Below are 12,543 nucleotides of genomic sequence, written 5' to 3'. Positions count from 1 at the left end.
AGCTCTTGAACTCTTTATTATTATAAGGTAGTGTAGAGTGCAGTGTAAGAAACTTTAATGTTATGCCATAACAAATTTCCAATGATTTTGTGCTTTTTTTCTTGAGCAAAAAATAATCTAAGTGACTAACCTATTTGATTAAACTTGTCCGATTGTGTAAAGTAGGGATGGGAACGATATTTTTCATATCGATATTTATAACATGAAACTAGGGATGGATCCAATACTTTTTATTCGATGTTATATTCGATGTTAACACAATTTTTTAAATTACTTTAAAAATCGAAGTAATATTGTATCGATTTAAAATTAAAATTACCTTTTAATTAATAAATTGATACAAAGTCCATTTTACGAGATTCTAACTGGTATGATGACTGTGTCTGGATCTTAACATATTTTAATTTCATTTTTCTTAAAATATTGAAATTTTTTCTTCAAAATTGTCAATATAAAATTATCAGTATTTCCGTTTCGACTATATTATTGAATCAATTAATTTTACCTACATAATATTCTAGAACTTATTGAATGTAAGTTTGCATTAAAATATAGTAAAAATATAATTTGATATATTATGTAATTTCAAAAGCTAGGTAGAATTTTATTTTCACGTTCAATCATACAGTTGCATCAGTTTTATGGTTCCCTTATTCGAAAAAATGTTTCATATATGTATGTGCATACTTCAATTGGAAAATGTAAAATTTTCTGTTCTAATGTAAATAAAATGTTCCAACCGTATAAATTTAATAAGATAGTATATTTGAATATGTTATATATGTAAATGAATGTTCGCACACATGTATGAAACGGATGATACCTATGATACATGTATGAAACGATAAAGTTGTAAACTTTATAGGTAAATTATAGCTAAATTAACTCGATTAATGGTTTTCTAAATTTATATTGGTAAACATATTTTATGCCGGACTTAGATTATTCTAAAAATTGATTGTGTGTTCCGTCAATTTTCATAGAGGCAGCACTTACGTCATTCATAATTTTTTTTCAAACTTTTGTCTAAATTTTCAAATAAAATAAGCTATATGCTTTTTACAAAATTCTTAATTTTAATCCTAACTTGATAACTTTTTTTTTGTATTTGTAACACAATTTATTTGTTGCTGTAAAGCATGTTCGATACTCAACAAACAAACATACATATTATGTATACGTACATGTGTATAAATGAGTACGATGTACGTGCAAGTAAAATAAAACATAAAACAAGACAAACATAAAGCATCTTATTAGAGGCAGGTTGGTTCATTAAAGAATTTATGCGGAGGTTGAATACATTTTCTTTAATTTTTTCCTTTTTCAATTTTTTTTATTTTGTCGGTTGCTTTTTAACTTGTTACATGTTGACAATAAACATGATGTTGTTTCGATTGAATAAAAAATGTTAAAAAATTACAGAGTAAAGGAATAAAATATTAAAAAAAAAAAATGCAAAATGTAAAATATGTATGTATGTAAAAAAAATATGCAATGTAAAAATTACAATAATAAAAAAATTTCAAATTTTTTAATACCGTAAATATTAATTTGAAGGAGGATACTGGTAATAAATTAAAGGAAAAAAATAATAATAATAATAAAAAGAGAAAAATCTAAGATTAATTGAGTTTTATGAATTTCAATTGCTATATTTAAAGTCAATGCAAGTGATAAATAAAAAAATAAGTATGTGATTAAATATTATTTGATTTGAAATTCTTAATATCGTAAACATTCCAAAAATGCGATTAAATGAAAACATGAAATGAAATTATTAGAATGTGGTATTTGTAAGAATTTCGTAATATGAAAATAGATCTAAATTAGACTGTAGAACACCATTAAATTTGAAATGTGGTAACTATATTTTGACTAAATTCAGTTTGAAATCAAAATATTCAGCTTAAATTTTTGTATTAGATTTAATGGTAGTGTTACCGTACAGCAAAATAACAGTATATAAGAGCAATAACTATAACGTTTTATATATCGCATAAATGTTGCTTATATGTTATAAAACAGTTTCGATAACATGTCCCACTATAGTTTTTTAATTTGAAACTGCAAATGTCATCATAGTTTAAATAAAACGAACGCTATGTGTTCTTCACATGCGTAACATGAAATTTTCGTAGAAAGTTGTGCTAGATGTATATAGTTACTGAATTCAATTTGTAGTTACTGAACTGTTCAACATTTCACAATAATATAGATGTTAATGTAGCAAACCAAACATAGATTATATTATTGTACTTAAAACTCATAATCAATAAATAATACCAAAAATACATTGAATTAAAAATATACAGGAAATAATTAACTATATTGCAAATACAAACAGTATAGACTAGACACTATAAATTTATAGAAAGGCAGCTGAAAAAAAATTACGTGCTTTAAAGAATTTCATAAAATATTTTTTTCCTCGAGCTCAGAAAAGTTATTACATTTTTTTTTTCCTGAAAAAAAAAGTAATTTTTTATACTTATTATACAATAATAATCTATACAATATAATAACGATATTTTAAAAGTAATTTAAAATTAAATAAAGTTACTTTGGCGTCAGCATTCATAAAATTGAATTAACCCTTAAGTCACTTTCAATATGTAATTAATATACGTAATAATATCGAACATTACGTATTATTTTGACACGCGATGTGCTAAAACAATTGTAATTTTTTTTTTATATTTTTACATAATTTGAAATTGTATAATAAAAATAAATAATAAAATATTATGAAATAAAATTAAAATTTAAAAAGAAATTTCATTATTAGTACTTTTGGTTTATGTATAGTACACCATTTTAATTAGCACATGTTTGCTAATATAATGAAATAAATCATTTAAGGTTAAATAAAATGGGTCATATGAAGGAAATTATTGTAAGAAACTTATTGATTTAAAGAATTTCGTTGTTTAAACAGAAAACTTTGACGTCATGTAGTCAAAAAAAATTTAAACCACCCTTATATCCGAAGTGGTTTTTGTCCAAAATAAGTAGATAAGTTGATCTTTGAACTTCATTGAGTTTAATAATAAACTGTAGAAAATGTTTGGCGGAAAACTTTTGTTCTCTTCTGTAAAATTTAAGTTTTCTTATACTGTACAATTTTCTTAAAATAAATGTTAATAATTTGCGGTCATAATTTTGAATTTTAATAAGTCTAAATGATAATCAAATTATATCGTCCAATTAGAAGACAATTATGGTTTATATACAAAATATTTCCAAGAATTTTGCTCTTAATTATTTCTTTTCTATATTATCAGATTTTTATTACCGATTAATTTTTTTCTTAATTCGAAAAAGACTTATAAATTATTTCCCATGGTCCAATTTAGAATATTCTCACAGTTTATTCTCCGAAATTCCAAATTTACTACAATAAAAAATTGTTAATAATATAAAATTAATTATTAAGAACAAAAAAAAATAAACTTTTTTTTTTATGTCAAATGTCACTTATAAATTACATCAGAAACCTAGATTGTTTACGAAAAAACGTGACCTTGCAACATACCCGTATTGCAGCAACATACATATGAAAACAATGAAGTTTAATAGTGACATTTAACAATTTACTTTTTGAAATTGTAAATCATGCAATTTGCAGTATTCTATAATAAGTGCAATTCTATAAATTCATTGTAAATTAAGAAAAACCACCATAAATTTTTTTCAAAAATTAAAATATATAGATTTTAAATTTTATAAATAGCCAATAATATCAAAATTTTATTATCAATTTTATTCAAAATTAAATAAATCTTATTTTTTAACTATATGCGTTTATATTTTATTGTTTGTTTTCTATATAGACTTGTTTTGGTATACTTATACACAAAGAGTGCAAGGTGGATTGGCTGAACCTTAAATTGTGTTAACACAGAAATTTAGACACATAAAAGTAAAACATAAAAAAAATAAAAAAAAATTTTTTTTTTGAAAACTCCTTAAATCGTGATCTGCATTTTAGTAATACTTTAATGTTTACCACTGTTACTATGATTTTTTATTGTTATATTAAGGTTAAATTATTTTATATATGATTCAATTATTTAAGTGAAAAGGTGTTGAAAATATTAGTGTATTTATAACATGTTTAAATTTGAATTTTTTTTTATAAATGAAGTTTTCACTTATCAGAAAAAATTAACCGTTTTTGCCGCTATTTCTTTTTTATTTAGATTAGAGTTGCCGTTTAATATTAAAATTTTTTATTGTCAGTTTTGATATTTTGTAATTATTTGCGTGAAGACAATGATATTCCATTTTGACATTCGACTAGGAACACTCAAATGAAATCAATAGCTAGTTATAAAAATTCAATAATTTTACTGACGAAAAAAATCAATATCTGTCAAATTACTTTCTTCAGCTTTAAAGTTAGTTGCTTCTACTATGTGTTTTTCATTAAGATGTGTTTACAGTATCTTTTTACAGGATGATGAATGTTCTGTTGTTGTAATAAAAACTCTTAGATGTTGTAATAAAAATGTTACTATGTATGTTCGAAAATTGTCAAGAGCTGACCAAACGTAGCCACTATAAAAATATGACTCTATTGAGGATAGTTCTCATGAGATACTAGTAATATTATTAAAATACATATTATGAAGTCTGACACATAGTTGAAATTTTGTTTTATGTATATTTAATTAACGAATGCTCTCAAATGAAAAAAAACAAAGAGTACCTATAAGTACCCCTAATAAGATGCAATTTCAAAAATTTTCAATTAATTTTCAAATGACCAGGTATATAGTAAAAATATTCATAATTTTTCACACTGATATCCAATTAAGCAGAATCCTATTAAAATTTTAGTTGAAATATATTTTTTTCAAATACAAATTCTACTTTCTTTTTTTTTGATTTTGACATATTTTGGTTAATTTTATTAGAAATTCAACTTTAATGTTTTTGTCTGCTTCAATATTTCTTAAAATATAATGATGATTAAATAATATTTTCGACTTAATTTAATTATATTTTATTCAAAGATGGAGGGAAATTTCTTTAATAAATTTTAAGAAAATTTTAACCTATAAAAAATAAAAATTTTTTATAGTGAAAACTGCAGGGTGCAAATAAATTTCTTTCCAATTTCAGAATATATTCATACATACAAGAGTATTTCATTCATAAGCTACCTATTTTTTTTTTTAATAAGAAAAAAGAAGCTAAAAAAAAAGCAAAAAATTTTTAAAAAATAAGGTTAGGTTGATTGTCAGTTTTAAGTTATTTAAAAATTATGCAAAAAGTAGTCAATTTTCATATTATAATATTTTAAAATTGAATATATAATTACAAAACACATGTGGTATGTTAAAATGAATAGAAAAAAAAATCACGGAATGAGCAGACTAGGTGAAATATCAGGTGCACCTTTTGAATAACCACTTTTTATGCTTATGATAATGAATTAATAAATAACATTCAAAACTTAATTTTATTATATATGATTAACATTTGAATTATAGTAAAATCTTCGAATTTTAATAAAAATTTGAATTTCTGATGAAAATATTCTGAATAAATTCGACTTTATTGTATTCCATATAGTGGTGAATGGCGATTTCAAATTAACAAGAGAAGAAATAATTTTAAATTTACTTAATTGAAATTGTTATTTAACTTTAAATTTTTGAATTAAAAAAGAAGAATAAGCTCCAATCAAGTGTGGTTTGTTAACTTTATGACGATTTATCCAGTATAACATTATTAAATTAATTAATTAATTAATATTATAAAACTACAATATTCGTCGAACCGCACACTTTAACGCCTTTAAGCCGAGTGCCATTATCTGCAATTTATGACTGACTAGTTTAGTGTTACCGTAAGTGGTTCCAAAACCATTTGCGAGGCTACAGTACTTTCACTTAAATTTTAAAGCAGTTCCTGTACATACAAACATGCTGCAAATTATTTTCTTTTTAAAATTTAAATATCACTCTCACATTAATAGAAAATTTTATTTTAATATTTTATACATTTTTATACATTTTTACAGGAAATTTTATACATTTTTACAATTAATATTCTCAATAATTATTTAAAAGAGAATTCTATTAAAGGAAATTAATGAGAAATGATAAGAGAATAAATTTGAATGTTGTCTACAAATTTTTATTAATCGATGAGAACAACATCAGATTAACATTTGATGAATGATGATATTATGATTGTCATAATATTAAGAGAGTTAATAATAATTGATCTCTTAATACAATTAATAAATAAAAACTTAAAGTAGGTATATTAATTTGAAGAGAAAAATTAAGAAATAATTTTTTCAATACTCATATTAATTTTATATAAAAATATATTTTTAAATTTTTAAATTACTGCAATTCATTACAGTTGAGACGTAACATTAAAATTTTGTAATCAGCATTAGAAGGGCTACTAAACATATTGAACTCAATTTCCTCAAAATATTATAAATTACATAACCCAAGTCTAATCGCATAAGTATACAATCTATATTTTCTAACTACAAAATTAATACATAATTTATTAATAATCAACTCATACTCATATTTTAAAATTATGTAGTACTTATAAGATTCAAAAAAAAAATTTTTTTAATTCCAATTGTAAAATTTTTATACTTCTATAATTGTGTTTTTTCTTTTTGGTGTTGCTTTTTTTTTTTATTTCTCTTTTTGATCACTTGCCGGTTAACCTAAGTTCACCTTTTCTTTCATATTTTCTTCTACTTTTTTTTTATTTTTTTTTATTTTATGCTACTCACTCATTCACTTGTGCTGTGCTCTACTCTGTACAACTAACCTGCTCTAGTTAAATTAACCATACTTAATTTTTTACCTCATAATTTTTTTTTTAAAATTTAATATTTCGGTTTGTGATGTGTGATTTACCAATGAGATAAAAAAAAAAAATTAATGTTTTTTGGTTTTTTTTTTGTAATTCATTTTTTAACTTTAAACATAATTTTTTTTTGAAGTAGTCACTAGTCATGTTGCATGTTACAATATTTTTTAGGTATCTGTTACGAATTATAAATTTTAAAGTGATATGAAAACGGAAAATCTAGGCGAAAAGTGTTATAAAAAAATTTTTTTTTTGTTTTTCTCTTATTTTTTTTAAATTTAAAATTAAATTTTGTTTTTTTTTTGTTCTGTAATTCACACAATAGGTGGTCTTGTTTAAATTGTTTTCTTTTTTTTTTTCAATTTGAAATTTCTTTAAATCTTTCTTTCTTTTCACGATCACGATTGTCCGAAAAATTTAATTATATAATTTGGATATTATGCCTTTTTTTTAAATGAAAGTGAAAAAAAAATTATTTTACAATAACCTTTAGTAACACAATTGTTATACATATACCAAAAAATAATATAACTGTTATACATACATATATATTTTACGCGCAAATATGCAAGCAAGTGACAGTGACAAGTATGTGATATGAAATTAATAGTTGAATGCCCTTTATAGAAACAATTATAAAAGAGAATCGATTAAAATCTACTTACAGAAAATTAAAAAAAAAAATTTCAGAGAATTTAAAAATGGCATACTAAAAAAAACTCTCAAAAGTTCAAGGTCATTAATTCTTGCTCAAAAACAATCAAAAATGATTAATTTAAATTAAAAAAATGCAAATTAAATTTTTAGATTCGAATTAAAAAAGAAAAAATCAAATTGTGAAAATTTGATCGAATTGATAAAAAAATTTTTTTTTTTGGGTAAAAAATTTAAAAGTAGAAAAAAAATTTTTTTTTTTTTGCAATTACTCAAGATTTGAGAATTAAATGAATAGTTTTTCGCGCTTGAATAAAATAAAGTGCATCGTGTTAAAATGAAAGCATGACAATACAAAAAAAAAAAACAAAAAATAACCGTAAAAATTAACCTAGATTTTAGTTGAAAAATTTTTTTTTCTTTTTTTTTAAGAATTGCATACAAAATTTATGATTAAAATCAGAGTATGAAAAAAGAAAAGAAATGCACAATTTCTCAATTATTGGAAAAAATTGAGGTACATAGGTTATTTTAATAACTTAATATAATGCAGTATATAGCTTATAGTGACATACAGAAGACAATTATTGTAATTATACAATAGAACTCATTTTTTTTGAGTGGCGCTCAAAAATTAAAGAACTTGCTAGTTACTAGCGCCCCTCAAAAAGAGTTGTTCGTTGTAAAATTGAATATACAAAAGAAATTAATTCAATAAATGAATTTCCCTAAATAATAGTTATTTAACTGCAAATCACCAATTTTAAAATAAATAGAGAAAAATAAAAACTGAGACTTTTCAATTTACTCTAGAATAAACCGAAAATTACTATGTCAATTTCAATTAAAGAACTTTATTAACATAAAAATTAAAATTCAAATTAATTCTCTTTCTTTCTCTCTTCTTTACTCTCTCTCTGAATTTAATAATTAATTTGAGATACTTGATCAACCTTACAAATTCTTTTAAATTTAGAAATAAACTTTTAAGCAATTATTAATGATTCTGTGGCTTAAAAAAAAAACTTGCTAAGTTTAAAAATGTCAAAACGTTTTTGAAAGTAATTGCATTCAAGCGACGACAAAGCAAAATTTAAACAATTTTTAATCTAGAAACCTTTTGATAGTGTTGTTGAATCTACAAAGTCTTGGCTTTGTATTAATTGATCAAGTTTTGGCAGAATACTCAATTTGACAGATTTAAATTTGAACTAATTCTTAAATAATTTATAAATCAGGTTCGGAAAGTCAAATTTGAAGTTAAAATTTAATTTTTAAAAAAAGTTAAAATATTTTAGTAATTTAAATTTTTTTTTGTCAAACTATAAAAAGCGTTAAATTTCGAATAAAATTCAAAAATATCATAAATTGATTAAGGCAGTCCTCGTTTTCTTTGAATCACAGGAATTTGTTATGTGTGTACCCGAGTCCAATTTAATTTACTTTATAAACTTAAATCTGTATAATTTAAAAACAAATTTATGGATAAAATAATTAATAAGAAGAAAATCATAATTATTTTATAGTTTAAACGTTCAATTCAAATTTTAAATATAGCAATGCTGTGCTCATGTTATTCATTTTGGAATTAAAACGTATAATCGTTGGTAATTTTATTAATTCAGTTATTGGGAGTACATAAGTATAATGCGGCTCAGTTTCAGATGGGTGATTCTTTTATGTTTCTGTTTTCCGTTAATGATTAAATGAAACTGAATTTTGTTTTTGTTATGTTTCTTACTTATTTACCACTCTTAGGTACACACACACAAATTCATTATATCGGAACTAATTAATTATTCAATAAAAAAAAATAAAGAAGACTGGAAATTAAAATTTACAAAACGCCTCAAATAAAAAAAAAACATTAAAAATTTGTAATAGATTCAATTTTTATAGCCAGTTAAAAAGCGTGTAAAAGGAACTTTTATTGTTTTTTAACTATTTTTTTTTTGTTTTATTCTTTTAGTGTCTTAGAGACTATATGGTTTGATAAAGGAAATTCGATTTTTTTTTGGAAAAAAATTTTTCTTAAAAATCATTTCCTTTAGAAAAGATTTTTATAATTAACAAAAAGAATTTTTTGTTTTTCCAAATTGGATTATAAAAAATCAAAAGATTTTTGATGAGAGAAAGGTGAAAGGTACTGGTTTTTTAATCACTGGTACTGGTATTAAAATTAGAAATATGTGAGATATTAATAAGAAATAATTGATGCGGAACTAAAATGTAATTAATATTTTGAAGATCAAATTAAGAAATTTAAAGTGCAATGGGGCAGAGTACAAGAAATTCAAGGAAAATATGTTAAAAAGGAATTAAGTACGACAGGGTAAATTCGTATAACACTTATATGCTGCGATAAGCACAATGTTATTGAAAAATATATTAAGATTTGAAAATTTTTATTCAAAGGTAATTATAAATTTTGAAAAACAAAAATTATTATTTGGTTTAATTTCCTGTTTTACATTCTATTTTGACACTCTTTTCATATGGTGTTAATGAATGCTTATGTGAGTTGTGAAATGAAGTGTAAAGTTTTCAATACATTGGGTAATACAAAAATTTTGTAGAATATTTTTTCAAAAATATAGAAATAAATAAAATACAAAATGTCACAACCGGGGATAACATTCACCAAAAAATAATATGTTATACATAGATCAGTAGTAATATGTTATACATAGGTCAGATAACTGTTATATATAGGTCAGATAATATATTATACATAGATCTCCCAAGTATCAATAATTAATACGATAATTATTGAAATAAAAAATAATGTTTTCGAAAATAATTCTTGGAAAATGTGCAATATAACATATTGTTAGTATTATGTAAAATAATATTTTCGACAATTTTTTCAATAAAATTACGATAAAAACAATAAATGTGATAAAATTTATTAAAATAAAAATTTAACTAAAATTTTTAAATCAATTTAATAACTAAAATTGAAACTGTTATAATTATGTATAACACTTAAATTATGCATTTTATATATTCAAATAGAATTTCAGGACCATAAGAAAATAACGCAATTGTGACACTTTGATCACAAATTGCAAGCAAAACAATACCTAATCTTTTTTTTTAAACTGTTATACTTATTTTAGAAAAAGTTTTATATCGGTTTTTACTTTTTGCTATATTTAATTTGCAAATAAAAAATTTTATGATTATTTTTCTAATTAAAAGAAAACTATAATATTGACTCGGTTTTTTTTCTAGTTATCAGTATTGTTTTATTTATAGTTCAATGACAAACTAAAATGGGTAACTATTTTTAATTAATAGTTACGAAAAAGGTAAACAAAAAATCAAAAACAAAATAATTTAGTGTTTAATGTCGTTTACAATTTTATGCCGATAAGTTTAGCGATTGTACATTCCGAAAAAAAAAATAATGAAACGTATAGAGCTTTTTGATGATATTTTGAAACTACTATTAAATGAAAATTGTTTAATTTAAATTGTTTTTTCATAGTTAACATGTCGTAATAAATTTAAAACATTAAATATATAAGAAGCTTCAAATTCAATAGTTTTAAAAGTCACATTATGCATTTATTTTTTAAGGCTAATTTTTGGTAATAAATCTTTACTCTAATCGAGCAACATTGTAATTTAATTTGCCACACATCTTGTTTTTGGATACTTATTTAAAAATTTATTTAAATTTTCAATCATAAATTTTAAACAATGAAAATTATTCTGATTGTCGCGTTACATACATATTTGACATTTGTCGTTGTTCGGAATTTGAATGTATGTGACGCGGAACATTTCGAAATGTTCGGAATGTAGTATTCCAATTGCCGACTGATCCGACTGACGCGAGTGCGACAAATACTCGAAAATGTACTTAACGTTTACTTAATTTTTTATGTAATAATTTATGTATTACATCACAAAATTTATTGTTTTATATCTAGATCAGTTTTCACTTGCTATATATTTTTCGACAAACGCCGCTTCACTGCGCTATATGACTGAAATACATGTTCCTTGCTGTTTCTCGAAAAGTGTTACTGCCATCACCACTTAGAATATCAAATTCAAATCGTTCTACTTCGAAATTTGCAGCTCTACTTCGATATTTGTCACTCTATTTCGACATTTGTAGCATTATTTCAACAATTATTATAAGGCTCATTATACTGAAATTCAAGTACTCGAACTTAATATAGTAGTTATTAGAAGTATACTGATATTATAAATATACTTAAGTATACGATATATAAAACTCTATACATTTAGGAACTAATAAAAATCTTTTATATCTATCATTCAATTTTATGAAAGTGAAATGATCGAAGTTGAGTTTTTAAATTCGAAATATTAATCGACATATTACATTTGCTATGATTATTTTTGATCAGTATCTCTATTAATAGCAGTAGAACAAAACACAAAAGAAAAAATAAATAAATGAATAAAAACATACCTTGTGGCCCATTTAAACATTCTAATTCGATTGTATAATCCCAACAATCTAAACTATTTAAATTCATGCTAGTATTACCATTTGTACTAGAACCACTTGATGGGCTAGATGATGGCAATGATAAAGGTAATTTTGTTGTTTTTGTTGTTATATGATGATGATGATGATGATGAAGATGATTTGGTGTACTATTACCATTTGTTGTTAAACTCCATAAACATGTTGAATCATCATCACCATCAACATCATTTGTTATAAATTCAATATGTTGAAAACGTTCACCCATTTTTTTTTTTTTGTTGCTATTTTGCGTTTATTCTAACAATAATATTATTGTTGTTATACAAATTAATTTTTAAGTTCACGTTCAAGTTCACTTTATTTTCATTTATTTTTTTTTATAACTTATTATTATTTTTTAAAAAATAATTTAATATTGATATAGAATATATGATTTTATTGTTAAAATTTAAAATATAAAAAAAAAATTATAACCTTGTTATTTTTTTAATAGTCACATTTTCCAAATTTTTTTTTTTTAATTTAATTTTCAAAATTCACTCCGTAAAAATTTATATTTAATA

At 22.7% G+C, this 12,543-nt stretch overlaps 1 protein-coding gene across 1 annotated transcript in view; it reads right to left on the bottom strand.

Moving 5' to 3' along the window:
- LOC129605278 (uncharacterized) overlaps nt 1-12,340 on the bottom strand; it is an 87,426-nt gene extending 75,086 nt beyond the window's left edge. The window contains exon 1 of the mRNA XM_055514931.1: nt 11,960-12,340. Coding sequence (XP_055370906.1) covers nt 11,960-12,245 — 286 coding nt within the window. The 5' untranslated portion in view covers nt 12,246-12,340. The remainder of the gene's footprint in view (nt 1-11,959) is intronic.
- Nucleotides 12,341-12,543: the final 203 nt, after the last annotated feature.

The sequence above is a fragment of the Condylostylus longicornis genome, unplaced genomic scaffold (assembly GCF_029603195.1).
Source record: "Condylostylus longicornis isolate FDR11 unplaced genomic scaffold, ASM2960319v2 ptg000013l, whole genome shotgun sequence".
NCBI lineage: Eukaryota > Metazoa > Arthropoda > Insecta > Diptera > Dolichopodidae > Condylostylus > Condylostylus longicornis.
This window is presented reverse-complemented; position numbering and strand designations above follow the sequence as displayed.